Source organism: Wyeomyia smithii, chromosome 3 (assembly GCF_029784165.1).
Source record: "Wyeomyia smithii strain HCP4-BCI-WySm-NY-G18 chromosome 3, ASM2978416v1, whole genome shotgun sequence".
Taxonomy (NCBI): domain Eukaryota; kingdom Metazoa; phylum Arthropoda; class Insecta; order Diptera; family Culicidae; genus Wyeomyia; species Wyeomyia smithii.
In genome coordinates, this window is record NC_073696.1 from 256,520,551 (window position 1) to 256,545,817 (window position 25,267).

The window sequence follows — 25,267 nt, forward strand, 5'->3', positions numbered from 1 at the left end:
GCGTACGACTAGCTAACTGTATCACCGCCCGGCAGGGCGTACAAGTTTTTCCGCTTTTCCAAGCAATTGGATGAACGTAGTTTGCAACAGCAACTGACAGTTAGAGAAAAAAAGCAACAAGCAGAGAAATGATTTATGGCCATCGGCAACCCGAACCGGACCGTCCGACTTTCTGAGCCTGTCTGTGATGGACGAATTTGGTCCTAGCATTACATGATGACATCTCAACTGAAATCAGCCGCTGCTGCTCGGAGTGCTCTAGTGATCCCATTCCAGTATAAAAGTAGGTGAACATTATCAAATTATCGGTCAGAATTGCAAAGTGCTTCGGCTTGTGTTGCTCAGTGGTCAGTCCCAGTCATGAAGCTGCCAATTGTAAGTGTTTTTCTTGTGAAAGCTAGTGTTGTGAAGTTTTAAGTTTTACGCTGATGTTCTGCGTTCTTGTTCAAGATTTTCAGAGTGTTTGTTGTGGTGCTGCTGGCATCAGTGCAGGCACTCGCTTCACCACCTACAAAGATCACCTACAAACGAGCTCTTTACGGAGGGCTCGGTATCGGAGGATACGGCTATGGAGGTCTAGGATATGGCGTTGGAGGACTGGGCATTCCTGCTCTTCCTACTGGATTAGGAACGGCTATTGGAGGTCCACTGATAGGTCCTTCAATTGCACCAGCCATTGCACCGGCGATTGCTCCAGCGATCGCACCGGCTATAGCGGCTCCTGCAATCTCGTTTACTCCTACGGTCACACGCCATACCCACACGCAGTCCACCGTATCCCAACCGGTTCCAGTTCCAGTACCGACTCCGGTTGCCGTCCCCGTAACGCGACATGTTCCCGTTCCAGTACAAGTGCCGGTGCCATTTCCCGTAGACAGACCGTACCCACAGCCAGTACCTGTGCCGGTTCACGTTCCACGACCATATCCTGTCCATGTTCCGGTGGATCGGCCTGTTGCCGTTCCTGTACCGCAGCCGTACCCAGTAACTGTTACCAGGTGAGTTAACACAAGGTTGAAAATTTTTTCCACTTCCACCCACAAAGGGTCGATTACCCTTAATTTACCAACCGAGGTGAAAGTGACTTCAATCCTAACTTCATTCTAATATCATTACGAAAATCGCTTACGAAATATCAGTGGCTTCTGTAAATGTTCCGAAGCTTCCAAAGTATTAATATTTGATCTATTTTTCGCACATTATGAGTACGATGTACCAGTTAAAGCTTTATTTCTACTTACTTTGTAAAAAATCGATTGGTTCTACAAAGGCACTTCACTGAAATTTGAAACGGGGTATCGTGAGAGAAAAATTGACCGTATCTGGCATCTTTTTCATTAAAAACTCAAAAATGCGAAATTTTGAGTTGTGCTAGTGTTGCACGAAACCGACGATATCTTTCTCGCATTCTGCTATAAAATGCGTCGCAAAATTTGTAATAATTTGGCATTTGTGATCTTTTTTTTAAGGGGGGGGGATTTGTTAGTAGCTTAAGTATTTATGATAAACATTAGTAAGTAATGAGTATGTGTGTCCAATCACAAATGGTGACTTCTCAACACTGTTAAATATTTGTAATTTTAATTGTTAGGATTTGTTTGCTTTCGCAATTAGGACTTATCGTTCGTAGGGATTTAAACCTACTTGTCAGAAAAGGGGAAGTAAACTTATAACTAACCTAATTGCTAACTTATTGGCTATAAAGAGAGCTCATAGTAGCAATTGATGATTGCAACGATTTTTGTCGAAAATTGTTAATAATTTTATTTGACATAGCTTCTAATGGTTCAACACCAGTAAGTCTATGTAAGTCGAGTGTACCAAACCAAGGAGGACGCTTCAAAATCATTTTCAGAATTTTATTCTGAATCCTTTGGAGCGTTTTCTTCCTTGTTGAACAGCAACTTGACCAGACCGGTACAGCATAAAGCATTGCTGGTCTAAATCAAAAGTTTGTTCTTCAAACAAAGTTTAGAATTCCTGTTAATGAGAGGATATAAACATCTCGTATATTTGATGAAAATTTGAATTCTGGGTCTCGAAATATTTTCATGCTGGGAGTGCATTGAATTCAGAATGAAGGATTTAGATGTAGTTGCTGAGGTAGGGCCGGATTCAGACGGTGTGGGGCCCGGGGCAAATTTGTTTGTGAGGCCCTCTTTTCTAAAAATATTTAGAGGTAACGTTCCGGAAGGTGACGAGCAAAAAAAAAAGGTCGCCCAAGGACTAGGGGGGCCCCTTGAATCGGGAGGCCCGGGGCATATGCCCCCTTTGCCTCCCCTCAAATCCGAGCCTGTGCTGAGGTATCCATGACAATAGTATTGAATCATATCCTATTTAATTGCACAATGGTACAAAAACCGAATATAGGGGATGATTTGGATCTAAAGCTCGATAGCAATATTCTAGTGAAAAACAATAATTGGGATTTCGGCCGAAATCCCAATTATTGATACCATCTACAGTCGAACTCTCCCACCCAACTAGTGAAAAACTTTCTTCTACAAAGTTGTGACATATGATGAAGCGCTCATTTTAATGTTATCTAGAATTTTTGAAAAATCAGGGTGATCAACATATCCGATGAAATTCGAAGTCTAAGTTTTTCACCTCCGTAGTTGTCCTACCATGTTGTAACCCCGTTATTATGAACAACCTTAACAAAAATGTTGTTCTATCACTGAAAATAATATGATTTATATTGAGAAAAAAGCGCTTTTGCTCAAAATTTTTATTTCAGTTTTCACATCAAAACTGTCGTCGAACGACTTTTAAAGCATTTAAAGATCGTAAATATCTCATCCTGTTTAAAGTTATTGAGGTTTTTCATAATAAACATACGATCATTCCATTTGATAAAAATTACTTTGTAATTTTACGTTGAAAAGCACACATATTTGATTCCTCAGTAATTTCACTTGAAACCAGAAATAATTAATTACTTTGAATTTAATTCAAAAAGATCCAAACCCGATACGCTGGTTCAAAAGCTATGGGTTTTTAAAAATAAAATATATCGAATAAAGCCTTATTTTCTGGCCAGTTTATTTTGGAACTAGCCACCCTAACGACCCGACAAAATGAACAAGGGTCCAATCATTTTTGAAGAAGAACAATCCCTGAAATTTGGGCATAGTTGAAGTAAATATACTGAGTGATCAGCTCTGAAATAGTGATGGGAAACTTATCGATACTTATCGATAATATCGATAAATGCTCGTCATCGATATTATCGTTAATTTTTTGACGTTAACGATAATTATCGATATTATAAGGGTGAGCACAAGTCAGTGCGGCTGGTTACTGGAGGAGACCCAAGAGAAGGAGACCTCACTTACCCTACCCCAGGAGTTGCTTTTGCCGCTAGGTATTTGTTGGGCGCTGCTATTCGACAAGACTTAGCATTGTTGGGGGTGGTGTAACGGTTCGCCCCGGGTGTCACTGAGTTTCTGAGAAATAATGGTAACTAAAAAGGTATTTATAGTTTTTCGTTTCCTAAGAACAGATAAATTCGACAACTTACAACAATATCCAAACTTTTTGCACCATCTCATAAAAAGCAATTGTAATAAAATGCATTTTCTTTGGCTTGCCAACTCTTATAATATGATGGACATGCATAGCGGCAGTCTATTGGTAATTCTTTGGTAATTGTTTAGTTTAACTTGGAACTGTTTAAGTTTAAAGTATCTGTTACCCAACAAACAATTTTTAGTTCCACTAAAAATCCAAATCAACAAAATTGTTGCGCCAAAAAAGTATCCTGATTCATACAGGGGGTAGACAAAATAATTGAGATAAATAAAATTCTCTCGAATTTTAAATGGCCAGAACTTTACGAAAAATGAATCAATTTTGAAAACCGGTTTCTTTTCACTAGAAAACAGTATTATATTATAAGTTTAGTAAAGCGGGCAATGTATGCAGTTTGCGAGGATGCGAAAATGAACGGGAATAGAAGGTGTGACTTTTAGGCTTAGAAAAAAATTCCCTCGTCCAGACGTCTGGGTCTCGGAGCTGCAGGCAATGACGCAGCGACAGCGGTTGAATAAGACGGTCAAGTCGATTTTCCCTGCGAATCGCGACGCGGCAGTGGTATTGGACGACTAGACCTATCTCACCCTGGATGGCAACGACTAGCAGGGCTCTTCGAATTTTACCTCCCCCACGAAGGAAGCGAGCACCGAGCAGTAGCGTAGCGTGACCGGGTGACACCCGGGCGGAAAATTTAGGTTTCACCCCTTTCCCTCTGGGTGTCACCCCCACCAGATTGCAGTTAAATCATCTTGTTACCAAAAATGGCGAGAGTTAGTCCGCTCGTTTTCAAATGCACTAAATCTACCTGTTTTCGAAAAATTTATAAATTTTCGAGAATTTCAGCTCGACCTCCACTTAAATGGTAATTAATCTCACCCTTTCGAAGGCGACACGCATAAAAAAACTTCTCCTAGGAGGTGACACTCGGGGCGGACCGCCCCTCCACCCTCCTCACGCTACGCCAGTGGCACCGAGGTAAAGTTTTCACAGACCAAGTTCCCCAAGAAGGTGCGGCTGTGGCTGACAATCAGCGAGAAAGGGATGTCAAAGTTGCTCTTCTTTCGCACCGGGCTGGCCGTGAACGGGGAAATTTATAGTACGAAATTCCTGACAGAAGTTGCGTCGTTCATCAAGAAATACCATAAGAGCGAAGACACGGTGTTTTGGCCAGATTTGACGTCGGATAACTACTCGAAGCGATCGTTGGAGGAGATGGAGCGGCTGAATATCGATGTGGTACCGAAGTCAGCGAATCCGCCCACGCAAACTTGAAGCGCAAGATCTATTCCAACAATTTTATCGCGAAAACGGAGGAGGAATTAATAAAAAAACGAAGAAAGAGCTTAAAAACATAGCTACACGCATGTTTTCGTCCGCCATAGCGAATGTTCCGGTTAACTGCCGGCAAAAGGCTGCACGCAAGGACGTAATATTTTTTTGTGAGAAAGCTAACATGATAACCTTCCATGAGAAATTTATCCAACTCAATTATCTGTCATAGTATTTTTTTCATCGCCATCTGAAATAGTTTTTTTTTTTCATCACCATCTGAAAAATTTTTTTTACTCCAAACGTTGGCTGTCAAATTATCGATTCTTATCGATAATATCGATAAAAGCCCCGGAATTATCGATTGTTATCGATGTCCGTTTTGGGCGATATTTCCCATCACTACTCTGAAATAGGGTGGCCAAAAAATATTTTTCGATTTATTTTATTTTGAAAAATTCATAGTTTCGATGTTTTTAGATCAAATTGAAAATAAATATTTCTAGTTTTGAAATAAAAAAAAACTAATCGATTTACCTAGCAGTGAGACCCAGCCTTTCATATTCAAAACTTATCTTTTGTTTAAAAGGATTTACACGAACACTTTAATTTTCAGAAATATACACCTTGATAATAATTGCAGGATTTATTTATCACTCTAAATAACAAATTTTTGGTTGACAACACCTGAACTATACCGAACATTTGAAACATAACATTCAAACACATATGAATATGCATTAACACATGCAAATAACATGAAAAAATTATGTTTCAAATATATGACGCGGATTTTTTTTTGATCGTGGTATAATCGAAACGTCACTCATATTGAGGTTGTACTTGATTATACAGTAACTTGATGTACTTGATGTACTTGATTATACAGTACCACCCGGTACTGATATACCCGATTTAAACTGCCTCCGATTTTATCACCTTTTTCAGCCGATTTTAACATGATATAACATTTCATCAAAAAAAAGTCAGTATGAACTGATTTTCTCTTTGGATTCAATATTTTAGTACTTTTGCACAGCTCTGGGTAGAATAACATCATTCTGGATATAGTTTTCATTTCTATCAAAACGTATATTTGACACGGCTATAGTTTTCATTGAAAACTCAATCATTGCACAGTGTTTTATTTTGACGTTTCCGTTCGATAAATTGAATAGTGATTCAAGCCATAACGTATATTCATATATTTTTTAAGCTATTAAACAACGCATTTTTTTATATAGGAAAATGGGTGATCAATTCACCTAAAAGTTAGATAGAAAATTTCCTTCTTCATTTGATTGAAATAGACGCATAGTGTCTTCAGCAAATCTCTTACATATTACGAACCATATGAAGTTTTCTTTCAAAAGGCACTAAAAATCCCAATTTTCGTTCTATTTTTAAACCTTCTACAAAGTTATCAGCCTGCCAAAAATGCATGTTTTTGCAAAAAAAAATTTCAGGAGTAATTGCACGTCCACCATCTCCAAATCTTGCAATTATTCACAAGTGGCACTTTCGCTGTCGATTAAGATACAAACTTTCGTATTTTAAAGTCTGTAGACAGCATCTTCGATTATTTTTTTTTTGAGCTGCTTGAGATATATATGACACTAACAGCACAGCTTCACAGCTTCATGCAAACACTAGTACCTTAGTACCTTACCTAAGAACTAATACAGAAATTTATGTCCCTTTCAGAGAAGGGAGGGATGTCAAGTTACCATTGACATATTTCTTACTCCTAAAAACCTCACCACGTCAAATTTGGTCCCATTTGCTTGATAACCTTTCAAGTTACGCAGAAGTTTCTGTTATATTTGTATGGAAGCCTTCCCTTTCAAGAAGAGAGAGAGGTCTCGAGCTACTCTAATAACCTTTTGCGGCCTCAGAAACCCCTACATAAAAATTTTTACGCCGATTGGTACAGTAGTTTCCACGTCTATAAGGATCAGAGAGACAGACAGACAGATCCCAAGTAACAATTTGAGCCGTATTGCATTCTTATAGCGGTTTCTATGACCAGTTTCGTAAAACTGCTATTAAAACTACAGACACCATCAGAACCTCCTGATAACCGCTATAAGTTCGCTTTACAGCGAAGTGGCCCACGTTTGCCAAGGTTGCTAAAGAAATTATAGGAACAACAATAAAACCGCTTTAAACCCAATTGGAAGTTGTAGCAGTAGGCTGAAGGCAGTTGGCATTACCGCTTTAAGAATATCATCAAGTTCAGGTACACTTATTGCGCTCTGCTACTAGCTACAATAAGTTCAATTTAACTTTTCACTGCTTGACAGCAACCACAATAAGTTTGTTTGTTGTGTTATTTCACATAAACTTCAGCAGCCAGTATGTTTTATTTCCATATGGGAATTTCCAGCGAAGAAAAGTGCTCATGCATTTGTGTTGGTGATAATCACGAAATCTTTTTTCTCTAATGGCGATATTACTGGAAGATGATAAATAAAGTGGAACTTTTTGGCGGTCAAATCAGTTCTCAAGCATATGCGCATAAAGTTTTGTCGTGCATTTTGGGAAGATAAGCGCATAAAATTCATGCGCCCTCAAAATAGTACTGTTTAACAAGAAGTTACATTAATAGAAAACAAATCATCCGAGTAATTCAACCCCAGTTTACCAAAAAATAAATCTATCTATATATTTTCCCAATTTAAAAAAAGAACAAAATAATCATTGGGTGTTACAGTTAATCATTAGTTAGACTAAAAACTAGATTTGAAAAATCATTAGTTAGACTAAAAACTAGATTTGAAATGGCATTACTTATAGCCGCAATAAGTATAATTGGCCAAGGTTAAATAACACCACAGACAAACAAACATGTCACTCCACCACCACTTAAACAGTTATGCAATTTGTTTTTTCCTAGAGTCAAGCTTTACAACAGCAGCGAGTCTTGCAGTCCAAACTACATAACAAACTCGAAAGTACACACAATAAGTCTAAAAAACAAAAAAAGGAGAATGCGAGTTTACTTTATTTATTTTATTTACTAATGTAACCGCGCAAATTCGAAGTTGATACGGCCTGCATCAACTTTCAATCAAATCCGTAATCGCAAATCTCGTCTTAATTAATAAATGATCGCACGCATTTCTTTTTTTTTACTTGAAAATACATAAAGACCTTAATTCAAATGAAAGTAGCGAAGACAGTAGCCAGTGAAAATTCGGATTGTTTCAGCAGCACAGTTATACGCTTACGAGTAGACCATTGAGATAGGTCTAGAATCTATTTCATAGGAAAAGATGTTGAAAACCAGAGTCTATGTTTAAGAGTCCCGCAAAGATGAAACCAAAGGAACCAAATCAGTGTCAAACGAGGGTACCAATCGAGCAATGTAAATAAACGAGGTGATAATGTTAGGAGTGGATGAAAAGTGTTGTAATTGAGCGTAATAAAGAATATGTGTTTTTCCGAAGTTTTACTTACACATTTTAATCCAACATTAAACCTGTACACTGGTTCACTTAAATTTAACAAAACATCGCCGGTGTAATCTTTCAAAACTGTGTACCTTGTGAAGAATTTCAAAAAATGATATTCGCTTATGCATGGTGAAAAACAGAACTGTATAGTTCTTGGCAACAAACGGCACAAAAACTGTGTTGCCGAAACGATAGATTTTCTCTTCGCGCGACTCTATATACCATAGACTCTGTTGAAAACAAGGGTCAATTTATTTAGTTGCTACATGTTACTTCTAGATGAAAATTAGTTGTCGAATGGTGTATTTTGAATAATTTTTTTTTCACCTTTTACTACCTACCCGGTGGCATTGCTCTTTTCCCAATAACAAGAGACACAAGTAACATTAAACTTGTGCACTGTGTTGTAAAGGGTACGATTATGCAAACCGCTCTTAAAGTATTTAATTTAGCCTCGTTGTGGTCATCATGTTCCCACCAAGGCCGCAGCCGGATTATCGCCTTAATTTTATTTTTGAGTAAAAGCAGCAACAGCTATCGTGGCAGTAATTTTTCAATTAGCAGCGATCAGCACAGGATTCAGACACAGGACACACAAGTAAAAATTGGAAACCAGATCATGACGAAATAACAATTACACACATAATCATTCGATTGAGTTGAGAAATCACCGCCGCATCCACTGAAACCGACAACACCACTGGAAGTAACTGTAACTGTAAGAATTGTGGGAGAATTTGCCGGATCAATTTCTGGAATGGCACACGTAGTTAGAAACAATAAATTTCTTTTTTCAACCTTTCACTGACCTGTTTTGTCTAATTTGCTATATCGTAGCCACTCCCGTAGCGAGATGTTATCACGGGATTAGGCAAAACGACACAACTTCTTTAAACTTACGTTCTGCAACCCTGCAACTTTATTAATCATAGTCGGAGAGAGGATCAGTGTTATGACAGTCAGCGTTGCCAGGTCATTTTTTTAAAAATCTGGAAAAGGCAAAATAAAAATCTGGAAAAAATCTGGCAGTCATTTCGTGGGGTGAAAGGTTAATTTTTCGGATAAAAGTCTTGGGGTACGCAAAATTTGAGGTGACAAAACTGCAAAATTTCGCGCCAAAATTTAAGTGATGACCTTTTTGTGGAACAGAGAAAATAAAATCTGGATAAAATCTGGATCATCCATGAAAAATCTGGATAATTGGACATCAAAGCTGTTCACCTGGATACATGTTCAAAAATCTGGATAATCCAGCTAAATCTGGATACCTGGCAACGCTGATGACAGTATAGTTTTTCATTTTTAGGTACGCTGCTCTTCAGTGTAGCCAAAAATATTAAATAAGGAGGATAGAATATCTCGGGTATTCAAATGTCCTGAGTTTTAATTATAATTTGATGATGTACGTTCGTTTGATAATGTGCGTTCGGTAAATCTTGAATTGTCGATTTAAATGCTTGAAAGTATATTTTTGAATTGTTGGTACTAGTCATTGAAAGTCCATATTGCCGAAACATCAAACTTAGTATCACCACCAGTATCAACAATCTTTGAGAAACCGACGAAAATAAAGTTCCGAATGAAGCCTGCAATTACTTGTACCTTGACACTTCATTGGGCACAAAAGTTTTCGTGAAATAGAACAAAAGTAGCAAAATTTTTAGAATCATCCGTAAATTTGTCTTTTTCCTGAACAGAAAAAAAAACAGTGAAACAAAAATATATCGATCAGCACGGCTGGCACCCACTAGCAAAAAAACACAGTGTGTCAAAGCAAAACGACCAATCAGATGGCTGTTAATTTGACACCCGTGTTTTTTGGTTTTCGTTGCACGTCAAAAAAAGACACAAGTTGTTAACCGTTCTCCTAGAACCAGGGATACCAGATTTGCAGATTTTTCTTTTGAATTCTATTATTTATTATATTTAAATATATTTGTAAATATAAATACATTTCCGCTTATATGTTTTAGTCTGTGGACATATTTATTTCCGAGTCTTCTAATATTTGCGTTGCTTGTTCTTAAGTGTGCAGAGTTTTTTGTAGACTTTTGTCGTAGTAACCATGATGTATAAGGACATGGTGTAACGGTATGTCAAAAGCAGAATCAGCAATTTCGGAAAAAAAAATTGTCAGAGACTGAGTTTGTTTATAAATAACCAGAGCATAAAACTTTCTGGAACTGAACACTTATTACAATCTTATGAGAGATTTTCCATAGCCAACTTGCTGTTCTCAATCTTTAAATGACTGCATTTAAACCGGTTTTATAACGGTTGGCTATGTAGATTTTATAAGACTCGCGCTAGCAGTAAAGAAACCGCTAATAAAGCAAAAAAACATGGGCGCTTGCTGGTTTTGTTTTTGGTTTTATAAGAGCTTTATTGACAGCTTTAAGTGTATCTTACGGTCCGTTCTTTTAAGTAAGGAGGCTGACCGCCTTAAGATCGTTGGCAATAGCCGTTACCGCAATAAAACCGTTGAGAGAATTGGATAGAGCCAAGTAGCTATGAAATTGTTATTTGGGATAGAACTGCTTTTTCATATGATTAGATTTCTTTTAGTTGGTCTCGAGGTACGACGCTGGCCTAAAAAGCCAGTCGTCATAGGTTCGAGTCTCGGCTCGGGAGTAACTGTCGGTGTCAGTAGGATCGTAGCGCTAGCCCCGCAATTGTCCTGTACACTAAACAGTTGGCTGCGAAGTCTGTGTATAATAAAAACAGAAGGTCAAGTTCCGAATCGGAATGTAGCACCAAGGCTTTGCTTTGCTTTAGATTTCTTTTAGTAATTTAAATCGCTGATTGCACGTATTTAATTATTGGTTTACCATCTTTTATAACAAAATATCAATAAAAAACAATTTCCCGATTTCATCACTTTCCCTATTTTATCACCTCAAACATCATCAAGGGGGTGATATAATCGGGTGATCACTGTATATCATTCGATAAAATATCATTTTATTAAAAATAAAATAATATTTTATTGTTTATAGTAGTAGGCTAATGTCCACGGTTCATACAATTTTTTTTAGAATTTATACGGGCAGTTGTCCACGGAGGGGGAAGGGGGGTCAAAATCGTTAAAAATCTGTCCACGTGGTATGTGGATAGCCTCTTATGCAATATCCTATTCGATGTCTCAATTTGTTTTTTCAAGATACTGAAAGGGAAATAAAATGGTTTCCAATGAAATATCACATGTGCAGTTACAGGTTTTTTGTCAAGTCTTTTATTTTTTCAAGGAGTTAAAGAAATTGTATATGAGACACGACCGCCAGGGTAATGTTGAACTGCGACAGCTTTTCTATGCGATTCCAGGCGACCAATGTAATCGATCAATATTTGGTTGGCTGAAATTCCACATAGACGTTTTCATAGGCAAAAAATGTCATTTTGTGCTATTGGTTTAATTCTCTGAAACACGACTCATTTTTGGGAAGCTATTTAAAAATGCCATGTTGGGAAGATATTGATGATTACATATATTTTTCAAGCCAAAACGGCTTGTTTGATCGGTGTGATGTCTTCGGCAAAGTTAAACATGATAATTTCCGAAAAATATACACTCTGAAAAAAAATTTCTCTTTTTGAAAAAAAAGTTAAAGAAAATTAAAAATTAATTATCAAAAAAAAAATTTTTTTTGGTTTTTTACATGGTAGGGGGATTAGGGGCATAATGAGCACACGGGGCGTAATGGGCACCCCTCTTTTATGCGAAACTACGCATTATTAATACAATATGGTATGTGGAACTCTTCCGTAGTTACTACAGTATCTTTTTATCTAGAACAAAAGTGGTTTGTCTGTTTAAAATATGGAAATATATTGAAAAAAATCAACTTGGTTCCAGGATGTTGGAAAAATTATTATTATTGCGCACTACTAAATAAGCTTCTACGGTCGTTTGAATGGCTCAATCAAGTACGTAGACACATCAATCTGACGTATGGGTCGTACCCCAAATTTCACCATCATTGAAGTTTTGATTTTAAGCTATAATTAGTATTAAAATCTCATGTTAACTTTAACTAATTCGATAGGGGCGAAATGGTCGCCTTTAGGTGGGGTGGAATGAGCACACCATGTCACATAAACTTACCTGAAATTCATCTCAGTAGACTTGTGAGTTTGTCTGTTTCCATAGTCAGTGTTTGTTTACAATGAAGAATTGGCCACCATAGGCGCGACGGGACATTCACGAAACAAACCACCAAGTATCACGGCATCTCGCGACAAACGTTGGCCCATTATTTGTACTTCTACACAGTTTCAAGATATGTTATATAAGAGTGCTCATTATGCTCCAGTGGGGTGCTCATTGTACCCCACACATCGACTGATTGCTAGTTTTTGATGCATGAATCTAACTTGTGTTTTTCACCATTATACGATAAACTTTTCAATTTGTGAATAGTGTACCTTTAACTATAGATAGTAAATTCAAGTTTTGCACTGAAGACAGCTTAAATTTTTTGTCATTTTCCATGCTTAAATCAGCAACCAAGTTAGGGTGCACATTATGCCCCTATTCCCCCTATATATAATTTTTTTTTTCTGAAGAACAAATTTATCATCTACAAGTTTGCCGTTAAGGCTCTAGCATTTTTAAATAGCTTCCCGAAATTGAGTCAAAATTTTAAACAAAGGGTTGTGTTGAAAACCACTGTTTTTCATCATTGGCTCCAGCATAGACAGTCTGTTAGAAAATCATCTCTTTTTTCTTTTTTGTTATGTTATATGAAATTGTCGGAATTCAGGTCACCTAAGCGTCATTTTCAAGAAGTTTTGGTTTTCCGTTTTAATTTGTAAAATCTGCAGATGAGGCACGTCGGGAATTATGGTAAAGATTGCATAAGTGAAAAAACTTGTCGAGATTGATTTTAACGCTACGAAAATTGCCTCTGCTGTATTCTCCTGACACCGCGCTATTCGATTACCCCCTCTTCTGATTAATGACGCATTGTCTGGCTGACCAGCACTTCCGTTCTTTTAAAGATACAAAATATGAGGTAATTCGCTGATAGAGTCAACAAATGTGCAGTTTATTCGACACAAAATTTATGTCCTGCTAAAAAGATTAGAAAAAGATGTGTCTGATTGTATTTGACCTTTTTTTTTCAGCTGAGCAAAATCATCTCAAATGACCTGGAATCGCGCAAAAATTTTGTCGACCATTTTTGATTTGAATGAAACTTTGCACACGTATTCGGCTTAGCAAACTGAGCATTTTTCACAGATGAAGAGATTTTTTGACCCATAATAAGTTAATTACTAAAAGGGCGTATGCATTTTGACATAGGTTTCAATCAAATGGTGGCTCAGAAACCTTTGGTTGTATAGAAACACTTTCTGAGAATGAATTAAAGGGAATTAATAATGCCTCATAGAAACCCAAATTAATCCACCTAGCGGTGAGACCCAGCCTTTCTCATTCGAACTTATGATTTGTTAAAGTAGATTTACACGAGCACTTCAAGTTTTGCCTTTCTCCTAGAAAGGTATAGCAATCACTGAAAAAACCAAAGGTATAAAAGTGCTCCAAAGGGTCGAATCTCGTATATCAACCGACTTAGTTCGACGAGCTGAGCATTTTCTGTATGTGTGTGTATGTGTGTGTGTGTATGTGCGTGTGTATGTATGTAACGGTCTCCCAATCTCACTCAATTTTCTCAGAGATGGCTGGATCGATATTAATGAAACTAATAAAATAAATAAATGAAAGGTCCAGTTGCCCCATAAGAACCTATTGAATTTTATTGCAATCGGATTTTCAGTTTCGAGGTTATGTATCAAAATGTGAAAATCACAAAACTTCATTATCTCAGAAACCACATAACCGATTTGAACAAAATTAGTATCAAAAGAACGGACTTGTTTTTTTAACTATTTGTAAAATAATTTTATAAGGATCGGACATGTGGTTCACAAGTTATGTGAAAAAACGTGTTTCAAAGACTGTTTAAACTCACTCACTTTTCTCAGAGATGGCTGGACCGATTTTCACAAAATTAGTGTCATATGGAAGGTCTTGTTGCCCCATGAGATCCTATTGGATTTTATTGTTATTGGCCTTTAACTTTGTCCGTTATGTATAATAATGGGAAATCAGGCTATGACAAGAAACAGGTTTCTAAGACTGCTCGAACTCACCCACTTTTCTCAAAGATGGATGGACCGATTTTCACAAAATAAGTTGTAATAGAAAGGTCTAGTTGCCTGATAAGACCCTATTGAATTTTATTATAAGCGTACTGTAACTTTGTCTGTTGTGTATCAAAATGTAAAAGTTATGAAACTCTATTATCTCAGAAACTACACAACCGATTTGATTAAAATAGGTATCAAATGAACGGACTATCTTCAAAACCCCTAAACAACGAATTTTATGGTGATTGAACATGTAGTACGAAGGTTATGAAAAGAAACGTGTTCAGGAAACTTTTTTAAATTCACTCGTTTTGCCAAAGATGGCATGACTGATTTCAACAATCTTAGTTTCAAATTGAAGGTTCATTTGCTGGTTTGGTACCCATTACATTTGATTATAATACTGGTTGACAAAATCGAAAAAAATGCTGCTCTAAAGCTCACAATAGTTGCCCTAGAAAGAAAAAGATTCACGGGAAAAAAAGCTTTCGGTTTCTGGAAAACATCCTTAAATTGTCAAATACAATCCAATGAACGTATATCCAGTAGGGTGGGCAATCGTTATACGGAAATAACGAAATTTGATAGCAGAAAGCCAGAACCAAGTTTTTTTGTTCTATTTGGGGCCCCAAACAATCCTGAATTTATTGGAAGTCGATTGGTTTTGTCTCCGCTTGGCGCATTGCATTTTAAATTCATATGGAGATTTGTATGGAAAAACCAATTTTTTTGCATTTTCTATTCTAAAGAGCTCAAAATGGCTCAAACCATAGGTTTCATGACTTCATATGGTAGGTTTTTTGATGCCCAACAACTTGGCCGAAGACACTTAAGAGCTAGGGTGTTCCAAAAAATACTAGAGCTGTCCAAAGTTGAGTATGTCGAAATTAATGTTGCAACTCATTTTTTTCTGCCAACACTGCCAGTGTACCGGCGTCAGTCAGATTGCTATCAGAAGTTACCTCTGAAACACGTTGTAGATTCTATTTACCCCTAGTATATTGACCTAAATTTGTTTGCTTGGTCCAGCTGAGTGTATAAACTCGTTACGACAGGTTACTTCTGATGGGAATCCTATTGATGCCGGTACATTGGTAATGTTGGCAGAAAACAAGATTTTCTGCATTTAAACCGACATACTCAACTTTGAACAGCTATGACTCTTCTCAGGGATATTCTAGCTCTTCAGTGTCTTTTGCAAAGTTGTTAGGCATCTAAAATACTATACTTTAACATTATGTAGTGCATTATCAGAGCATTATTGAGCTCTCTTGGAAGGTAAATGCAAAAAAGTAGGTTTTCCCATATAAATTTTCCTACAAATTTGAAATGCAATGCGCCAAGCGGAGACAAAACCAATCGCCTTCAAGTAAGTTTGGGGTTGTGTGGGACCCCAAAAGGAATCAAAAAAATTTAGTTCTGGAAAATCGATTACTTTTCCCCACCCTAATATCCAGTCTTCAGGTTCTAGAATATTAATGTTATATATAAAGTAATAATTTAAGTATGTTTGAGACTAATTTTGTGAAAACCGTTCAAACCATTCTGGAAAAAATAAGTGAGCTTAAGCAGTCTATGGAATATGTATCTTTTTAAAAGGTGATTTCCTTTTTTCAATAAATAACGGCTAAAGTTATAGTCCAATTACAATGAAATTCGATAAGGTCTTGTGGGGTAACTAGACCTTCAATACGACACTAATTTTGAAAAAAATTATTCAGCTAAATCTAAGAAAAATGAGTGAGTTTCAAAGCCTCCGGAACACGTTTCTTTTAAAAAATTTTGAACCACATGTTTAATCATGAGTTAAGGATTTTCAAGACAGTCCGTTCATTTGACACCAGTTTTGTTTAAATTGTTTTTTTTTTTGCTTTCTTAACTGCACACACTGTCTGCCTTCAATCAAGCGTCAATGGCAGCATTGCATCTTTGAGGCACCAGTCGCTAACGAGGCGAGCAAAATGTTGTATTTGAGAACGCGAGTGAAACTTGGCTGGGAATAGCTGAGTCACGAACGAGTTCAGCGATTTCGCAGACGAGCTATCTGCAATACCAAATTTGGTCAGGCGAGTAACTCAACTCCAATTGGACAAAGACCGTTAGCAAAGGAACATCTCCAGACCATCACATGACCTCCACCGTGTTTCACAGTCATTTGACAGTACCGTGGATCTAAGCACATTCCGACCAACGGGACACAAACCAGAAAATTTTTCGCAAGGCGTTGAGAGAATAATCTGTCTTGTACGGCACGATGTCTAATCGTGCGTCTCGATATCATGAGCTACAATTCTTGATTTGGTAGAGTCCGTTATGATGCATCTGCTGATTAAAGAGTCTTACCTGGTAGAATAAGGTCTTCTTCCCTTGTGGTCAAACGGTAATCCAACCAGTTGACCGATATTTGATGCATAACCTTGTCACGCTCAAAGATTTTTTTTCACATACTATTCACACAATCACAGATACCGTAGACTGGGGTGACTTTGATCACTTTTTTATTGTAACTCAAATATTTTCAAAATATACTAAAAACAATATTCTTTGATATTTTTAAAATAAGTACTGGCATGAATTGAGAAAGATTTAATCACTACTTCAAAAGTTTAGCAACAATTTTGCTGTTTTTAAATATGCTTTAAAAAATTTACACCAATCATCATTCCGGGGTGACTTTGATCACTTCATTGTTTTGATGAATTTGGAGTAACAGTTTGCTACTTCAACTAAATTGAACAGGCTATAACGACTTGAACGAGTTTATAAATCTGGAAAGCAATTTGGGGGCCATTCACATTCTACGTGAACAGTTTATAATGGCGAATGTCCTTGATTCATACAAAGTTTTTAGAATATATATAAATGATTATCCACTGAGAGGGAAGGTGATCTAAAATCATCAAAAACTAGTCCACGAGGAATATGACCTATGAAATTGTCCAAATTTGCATGTTGCTTCGCGACTTGGATTTTTTTTTAAGAAGAAATATGTAATACGCTGTGGAGAATATTGAGACTCAACATTGCCTTTGAGGAAAAACTTGCAAAAATAACAATAAAATGTATTTTTATAATATTTGTTCATCTTAAGAACTAATCCGGAAACAAAAAAAAAACTTTACGTATTGCAACTTGTTGTTTTGAATCTGCTTGAACCGATTGTTTGTATGCAACAAAAATCGCCAAAAATACACTTTATTTTCAATTAATATTTTGGCATGAAAAACACACTTTAAATAGCAGGAAATGCATGAATAGTAGCAATGCGAACATATATCCACACAATCAGGGAAGATTACGACAAATCCCAAGCACTACGAGCGCTTTTTTACCACATATTCAAAAAAGAGGTACAGTGATCAAAGTCACCCCGGTGATCAAAGTCACCCCAGTTTACGGTAATCTTTTCTATTAATTGCTTGATAAAAAAACATTTTTTTTTTTGATTCACCGGTGAATCATGTGTATCTTTTCTTCTACAAGAACTTCGTTTGTTGTTCTATTAAACTGCTTAAGATACATGTTATTACTTGCAAAAGAAACCATTAGTAGTAAGGTTGTAGTAAAGGTTGCAATTGTTGCAATTCGTTTGTCAGCAAAGCTCTGTCGGTATGAGCGCAATGTACGACTGTATTCATGACTTTTTAGAAAATATTCGCAGATTTGAGCAATTAATCTGTAGATCTGGCATCACTGATCGCGAGTGTTGCATGTAAATTAAAGCGAAGAGCAGCGTTTCTTCTAGTATATACCCTCCCCCCTCTGGCAGAGCTGCATGCCACCACGGGTCGGCGCGTGGCGACCGCCGAGGTCACGTTATATGAGGGCGACCGCTGACAGTACCTAACAGCCCTGGACCAGCAGCGGGAGATTGCCTAGGGGTGGTGAGGGTCGGACACTGGGCCGTCGACTCCTCGTAAATGCCACAATTACCCGGAAGCATCTCTGACGGAGCGAGTAGTGCCGCTCCCATCAACCAAATGCACTCCCCCGTCCATTGGGGCCGACACCAGTAAGGTCCCAATTATGGCAACTGGCAGCGAACGAAACGGATTCGAGTCGGATACGCTAAGGAACCACGACCAAGGGCTGGCACCTGCATCGAGCTCCCTTAGTAAAGTCGCGTGACAGCGGCTTGAAACGGCGAGATGATACCCGGTGCAGTAAAACCTGGCAGGCCTTCCAGTACGTTCCGCGTCCATTGCCTGGTGGGAATCAGGCAGAGAAGGATCAGATGGGGGGGAACTAGTCCTAGGACAAGATGCCCCTTTCCTGACTTACGCGGGCGGGGGCGTCATAGTGCTCATAAGGTACTATGGCGACCCCCCTTACCCATGGCCTCACTGCTTCGGCATAGATTACCATGGGACCATACAAGCGACTTCTCATCTATGGACAAGGATAGCGGCTGGAAGGGGGACCCAATTAACAAAAATGAGCTCGAAGAACCAAAAAGAGACGGGTGCGGAGGGGTTACCAAATCCCTTCGCACGAGGTGGCATCCAGCGGTCTCCGCAGAAGAAGGCGGAGACGGATGCGGCGAAGTCTGGAGGTGGAAAAACGGCGAACCCGTCGGTGTCCACACCAGACATCTCGGTGGACGGTCCCTTGCTAGTCAAGGCCGTCGAAAGGTGCATGGACACGCGGCCAAGAGTGGCGGCGCTGTCTGAACAACTCGATGCCATAATCGAGTTCTCGGCGAACAGGCGAAACATCGCTGGCGACCTGAAGCAGAGCCTCCTCCTGCTTCGGAGCACCATTGATGAAGCCAGAAAGGAGCACGAAGAACTCGTAGCTCGGGTGAAGGCGGCCGAGGAAGCGGCCAGGACCGGGAGGGCGACTGCATCTAAAGAGGTGCAGACAGACGCCCCCTCGTTCGCGTCGGTCTGCTCCACGGGGCAGGTCGCTAAGCAAACGAGGCAGTCCCCGGGGGAAACGGCCCCCGGGAACACCAAGAAACGATTGGTCGTGCTACTCCCACGGGAACACACGCCAACCGGTTCAAGGTCCACCGCGGAAAAGGCACAGGTGGAGGCTACGGGCAATCCTTGGACTACCGTAGAGGGTAGGAAGCGTCGGGAAGGTGCGACGCGTCAGGATGGCGGAGCAGCCAGAGGACCAAAAAAGGTCAAAAAGGCGCGGAGTAGGGGTGATGCCCTCATACTCAAGACGGATGGGTCGAAGTACTCAGAAGTCTTGAAGAAGATGAGGGGGGAAACCCAGCTCAAGGATCTGGGGTCGGATGTGCGGAGTATCCGCCGATCTCGCACTGGCGAGATGATACTTGAGCTCCGGAAGGACGCCAAGAACAAGGGGGCTACCTACAAAACGGTAGCCGAAAAGGTCCTAGGGAAGGAGGTGCAAGTGCGGGCACTCACCTCAGAAGTGACTCTCCAGCTTAAAAACCTGGACGAAATCACTGAGGGGTGCGACATTGCACAAGCCCTTAAAGCGAAGTGCGGGGTGGAGGTGGCTAAGGAGTCAATCCGCCTCCGCAAAGGTCCGGCGGGGACCCAGGTAGCTACCTTCCGACTACCGTCGGCGGACGCTAACCTGGCCCTGAAAGAGGGCAAGTTGAAGGTCGGCTGGTCGGTATGTCCTCTGGGCATACTACAGCAACCAGACATTTGCTTCCGGTGCTTCGAGGGCGGACATAAGTCCTGGACCTGCAAGGGGCCCGATAGGAGCCAGCTGTGCAGGCGATGTGGAGGTGCAGGCCATAAAGCAAAGGACTGTGGGGAGTCTCCCAAGTGCATGGTATGTTCCGGGAAACGGGACGCCAAACACTTTATGGGAGGCCCCAGGTGCCCAGCCGGTAAGCCGGCTGCGAAACCACGGGCGTAAGGGTGACGCAACTGAACCTGAACCATTGCTTCGCGGCTCAGCAGCTGCTACACCAAGCAGCCACTGAGTCGTTGTCGGACATCGCCGTCATATCGGACCCCTACCGCATCCCTCCCGGAAACGGTAACTGGGTTGCGGATAAGTCCAGATTGGCGGCCATATGTACGACGAGCAAGTTCCCGGTTCAGGAGGTTGTCTCAACCTCAGAAGAAGGGTACGTAGTTGCTAAGGTGAACGGAGTGTTCTACTGCAGTTGCTATGCTCCGCCACGTTGGTCTACCGAAAGGTTCATCCAGATGGTCGACCTCCTATCCATGGAGCTAACGGGCCTAACGCCGTTGGTGGTGGCGGGCGACTTCAACGCTTGGGCTGTTGAGTGGGGAAGTTGCTTCACGAACCAGAGGGGCCAGATCCTGTTGGAGGCTTTTGCAAAGCTCAACCTAGATCTGGCCAACGTTGGGAACAAAAGTACATTTAGCAGAAATGGTGCGGAGTCGATCATCGACGTGACGTTCTCCAGCCCAGGACTGATCAAGAACTGGAGGGTAGACGATGGCTACACTAATAGCGACCACCAGGCGGTCTGTTTTAGTGTAGACAACAACGAGAGGGGGCAAGCGACGGGTAGAGCCAACACTCCGACCGTTCGCGGGTGGAAGACATCGCACTTTGATGCCGAGGTATTCGAAGAGGCAATGAGAAGGGAGCGCGAGGGGAGCAGTTGGCTTCGCCCGACTGCTGACCAACTAGTTGCTATGCTATCGCGGGCGTGCGACGCCACCATGCCTAGGACTCGCCAACCTAGGAATGGAAAGCCACCGGTTTACTGGTGGACGGACGCGATAGCCGACCTTCGCAGTGCGTGCCTCCGTGCAAGACGGAGGATGCAGCGTGCGCGAAAGGAAGAAGAGAGGACAGAGCGCCGCGCAGCATTCAGTTCGGCAAGATCGATGCTAAAGAGTGCGATAAAGGCCAGCAAGAGGGCCTGCTTCGATAGGCTATGTGCGAGTGCCAATACAAATCCGTGGGGTGACGCCTACAGGATCGTAATGGCCAAGACTAAAGGCGCGCTGGCGCCTGCAGAGCGATCACCAGCGATGCTGGAGCGTATCATCGAGGGACTCTTTCCACGCCACGAGCCAAGTCCTTGGCCTCCGGCGGTCGAGTCTCACGTCCGACGTTCCAGTATCTCAGACATAGACCAGAGATGGTCGGCCAACCTGCCGAGCATCCAATCCGTGAGCGACGACAGCCGTGTCGAGGCAGGGGAGGAGGCAAGGGTTACGAATGAGGAACTCATCGTGATCGCCAAATCCCTAAAGGTGAGCAAGGCACCGGGACCGGATGGTATCCCTAACCTGGCGATCAGGCTGGCGATAAAAACGGCCCCCGGGCTGTTCAGGGCAGTCATGCAGAGGTGCCTGGATGACTGTCTCTTTCCGGACAGGTGGAAGCGGCAGAGACTGGTCTTATTACCGAAGGCTGGGAAACCGCCAGGGGACCCATCGGCATATAGGCCTATCTGCCTGCTGGACACCGCGGGCAAGGTGCTTGAGAGGATCATCCTCAACAGACTGGTGAGGTACACGAAGGGTGTACACGGTCTGGCAAGTAACCAGTTCGGCTTCCGGAAGGGCAGGTCCACGCTGGACGCAATCTCTTCCGTCATCAAGACGGCGGAGGTAGCAATCCAGCGCAAGAGAAGGGGAATACGCTACTGCGCAATCGTCACGCTCGACGTGAAGAATGCGTTCAATAGTGCCAGCTGGGACTCCATAGCGCTCGCGCTCAGGAGCATCCATGTACCGGTGTCGCTGTACAAGATTCTGGAAAATTATTTCCAGAATCGAGTACTTGTTTACGACACAGAGGAGGGTCAGAAGTGCGTCCCAATTACCGCAGGAGTTCCGCAAGGTTCTATCCTGGGCCCGGTGTTGTGGAATGTCATGTATGACGGAGTGTTAAAACTCAAGTTCCCTGTAGGGGTTGTGATCGTCGGCTTTGCAGACGACATAACGCTGGAGGTTTACGGCGAGTCTATCGAGGAGGTCGAGTTGACGGCCGCGCACTGTATACGCAAGGTCGAGGACTGGATGCGCTCCAGGAAACTGGAGCTCGCGCATCATAAGACGGAGGTCATGGTTGTGAACAACCGTAAATCGGAGCAACAGGCGGTGGTCAGAGTCGGAGACTGCACCATCACCTCGAAGCGATCCCTGAAGCTCTTGGGGGTTATGGTGGACGACAAGCTCACGTTCGGGAGTCACGTCGACTATGCCTGTAAGAGGGCCTCATCGGCTATTGCAGCACTATCTCGTATGATGTCCAATAGCTCAGCGGTTTATGGCAGCAAGCGAAGACTTCTTGCCAGCGTGGTTTCGTCCATACTTAGGTATGGTGGGCCAGTGTGGTCCAGAGCGCTAGGTACTAACAGTTACCGTGGCAAACTGGAAAGTACCTACAGGCTCATGTGCCTGAGAGTTGCGAGTGCGTATCGTACGGTGTCATACGATGCAATATGTGTCTTGTCCGGCATGATGCCCATCAGCATCGCCATCAAGGAGGACAGAGAGTGTTTCGACCAACGTGACACAAGGGGCATACGAGGTACCAGAAGGTCATTCTCGATGCTCCGTTGGCAGAGGGAATGGTCTAATTCCACAAAGGGCAGATGGACGCACCGACTCATACCGGAGATATCCGGCTGGGTCGGGAGACGACATGGCGAAGTGAACTTCCACCTGACACAAATCCTGTCAGGCCATGGTTGTTTCAGGCAATATCTGCACAGGTTCGGACACGCGGTGTCTCCCATGTGTCCCGAGTGCGTGGAGGAGGAGGAGACTGCTGAGCACGTCTTCTTCGTATGCCCCCGTTTCGTAAGAGCGCGGAGCAACATGATGGCTGTGAGCGGGCCTGGCACTACTCCGGACAATCTAGTCCGGAGGATGTGCGACGACCCGGACATCTGGAACGCGGTCTGTGCGGCCGCCTCTCAGATTGTTCTGGAGCTGCAACGTGTGTGGCGGGTCAACCACCAACACGCCAGTGGTAGCTAATTACCAGTCTCCAGGTAGTTAGCTAGGAGGTTATAAGAGTAAAGAGGGTGCATCACGCACACTTCCCGACGTAATACTTAACCGTCGTTCCGGGAAGACCAGGGCTGGAGACTGGAGGGGTTTTAGTGGGTCGGGACAGGGATAAGTAGGTGTCTGGGGGAGTGTAACTACCCCAGCATCTCTCCCCTAGTCTCATCCCCACACCCTGAGTTCTCTTCTCAGGTGTCTGTTTGCAGATTTCCCCGCCACCTTTAAAAAAAAAAAAAAAAAAAAATACCCTCCCCCCTCTATGCCTTGCAAACCCACTCGGGAAAAAAGCATTTTCGTGGTGGTTTTTCCTTCATGCAACGTTAGGCTGACCAGATTTTCTCGGGGGAAAAACGGGACAAATGGGTTCGGAATCGGGACACTTGTGAAGATTGAGTTTGTAAAATTATTATTGACCAACTTTAAATATGCAAACAATTCATTGCTTTGATGTCTCGTTCTTTGCCTAACATGGTCTCAATTTGCAATCGCGTTTATGATAGACAGAACATTCCAGTAACGCGGTACAGGAGGGTACAAAATGAATCAGTAACTTCCACAAATTCATGGCAGCTTAGAAGCTTGTTTCCCATTTTGTAAATATTTTAACGGTTTGTAACTGTCACGGACTCTGTGCTCATTGAAGCTTTACTCGAAAAGCTTTACTTCTTAAGGAGTATCCAAAAACGCTACAAAATGGCAAAAAGACGGGACGGTTGAAAATTAGTTATCTTGTAATTCGAAACAATTGTTCTACCACAAATGTTTGTCTATACTAATACCATTTCTCTCAAAGTTTATTCCTTAGTAAGGTAGGAAAATAATTACTCAATCTAATTGTCGTTGTGACTTTTTCTCCACAATATTATTAAACAGTTTAAAGTTCTATGAGCTTACCATAAGTCTAGCTGGAATAATTTATGCCAATCCTCGCTCTCAAACAAAGAGCAATTATCGATGGACGTTTGAAAACTTGCTAATAGCTGTCGGATTCAGCTGCACATGAAAAAGTAATATTTCCAACCAATGCTGCAAACTTTCTTTCCCCTGTCCGAGAAAATTAATAATACAAATTGGCACTTTACTTCATCATCTTTCCAGAACCGTCCCGGTGAGCGTTCCACAACCAATTCCGGTTCCACAGCCAGTTGCAGTACCACAACCTGTGCCGGTACCGCAGCCCATCCCGGTACCACAACCCATTCCGTACCCAGTGTCAGCACCGGCACCGACCTACGCGATCGCCCCCTCGTATGCTCCAGCTTATGCGTCATCGTATGCACCAGCTTACGCCACCGGAGCAGCCATCGCACCAAGTGTCGGTCCCATCGTGAGCGGCGGAGGAGGCCTCATCGGTGACGGCATCATCAGCGGTGGCGTTCTCGCAGGACACATCGTCGGCAGCGGGCTGCACTCCGGCATCGGTCTGTCCAGCCTCGGACTTAAGAAGTACATCGGGTAAAAAAACAACCTGCCGGAATGCGCCCAGCTTTGCCATTATTGTGAAAGGGCTTTTCACGTTCATATACACCTAAACCCACAGTCAGTCAATTAATTACAGCTAGAGATTACGTTATTACTTTTATTACGTCAGAAGCAACGAGCCTCTCTTTGGAGCAGCAGGAAAAACAGTGCAAAACTAGGTCTTAAGTCAATTCGGCCATCCGCTGCGTAAGCTCTCGTGTTGCGCCAATACCATTTTAGAAGCTTATTTTACTAGACATTAGAGTTAGATACCAACTGTGTGAGAACGAAACGAGCGATGGATAACTGCGAAGGAAATATACAAAGTGCGAGCACAGAGTGTCACACCGCACGGAGTGACACGATTGAAAATGGAAACAACAAGCGGGTTTTTGTGTTTTTTTTTTTTCTGCAGAGCTTTTTTTTGCTCAATTCGCCCTTCTATGGCCAATCAGCCGCCTA

General features: G+C 41.7%; 1 protein-coding gene across 1 annotated transcript; it reads left to right on the forward strand.

Annotated features, from left to right (window-relative positions):
* The first annotated feature begins 310 nt into the window (after nucleotides 1–310).
* Nucleotides 311–25,267, forward strand: LOC129730368 (tetra-peptide repeat homeobox protein 1-like). Its single transcript, XM_055689654.1, has 3 exons — nucleotides 311–375; nucleotides 451–998; nucleotides 24,443–25,267. The coding sequence occupies exons 1-3, from the start codon at nucleotides 361–363 to the stop codon at nucleotides 24,801–24,803; spliced, it is 924 nt and encodes a 307-aa protein (XP_055545629.1). The 5' UTR covers nucleotides 311–360; the 3' UTR covers nucleotides 24,804–25,267.

What these genes read in the sequence shown, in the direction of transcription:
- LOC129730368 (XM_055689654.1), top strand. An exon ending in TACCCAGTAACTGTTACCAG is followed by an intron (nt 999 to 24,442) that starts GTGAGTTAACAC and finishes TCATCTTTCCAG; the next exon opens with AACCGTCCCGGTGAGCGTTC.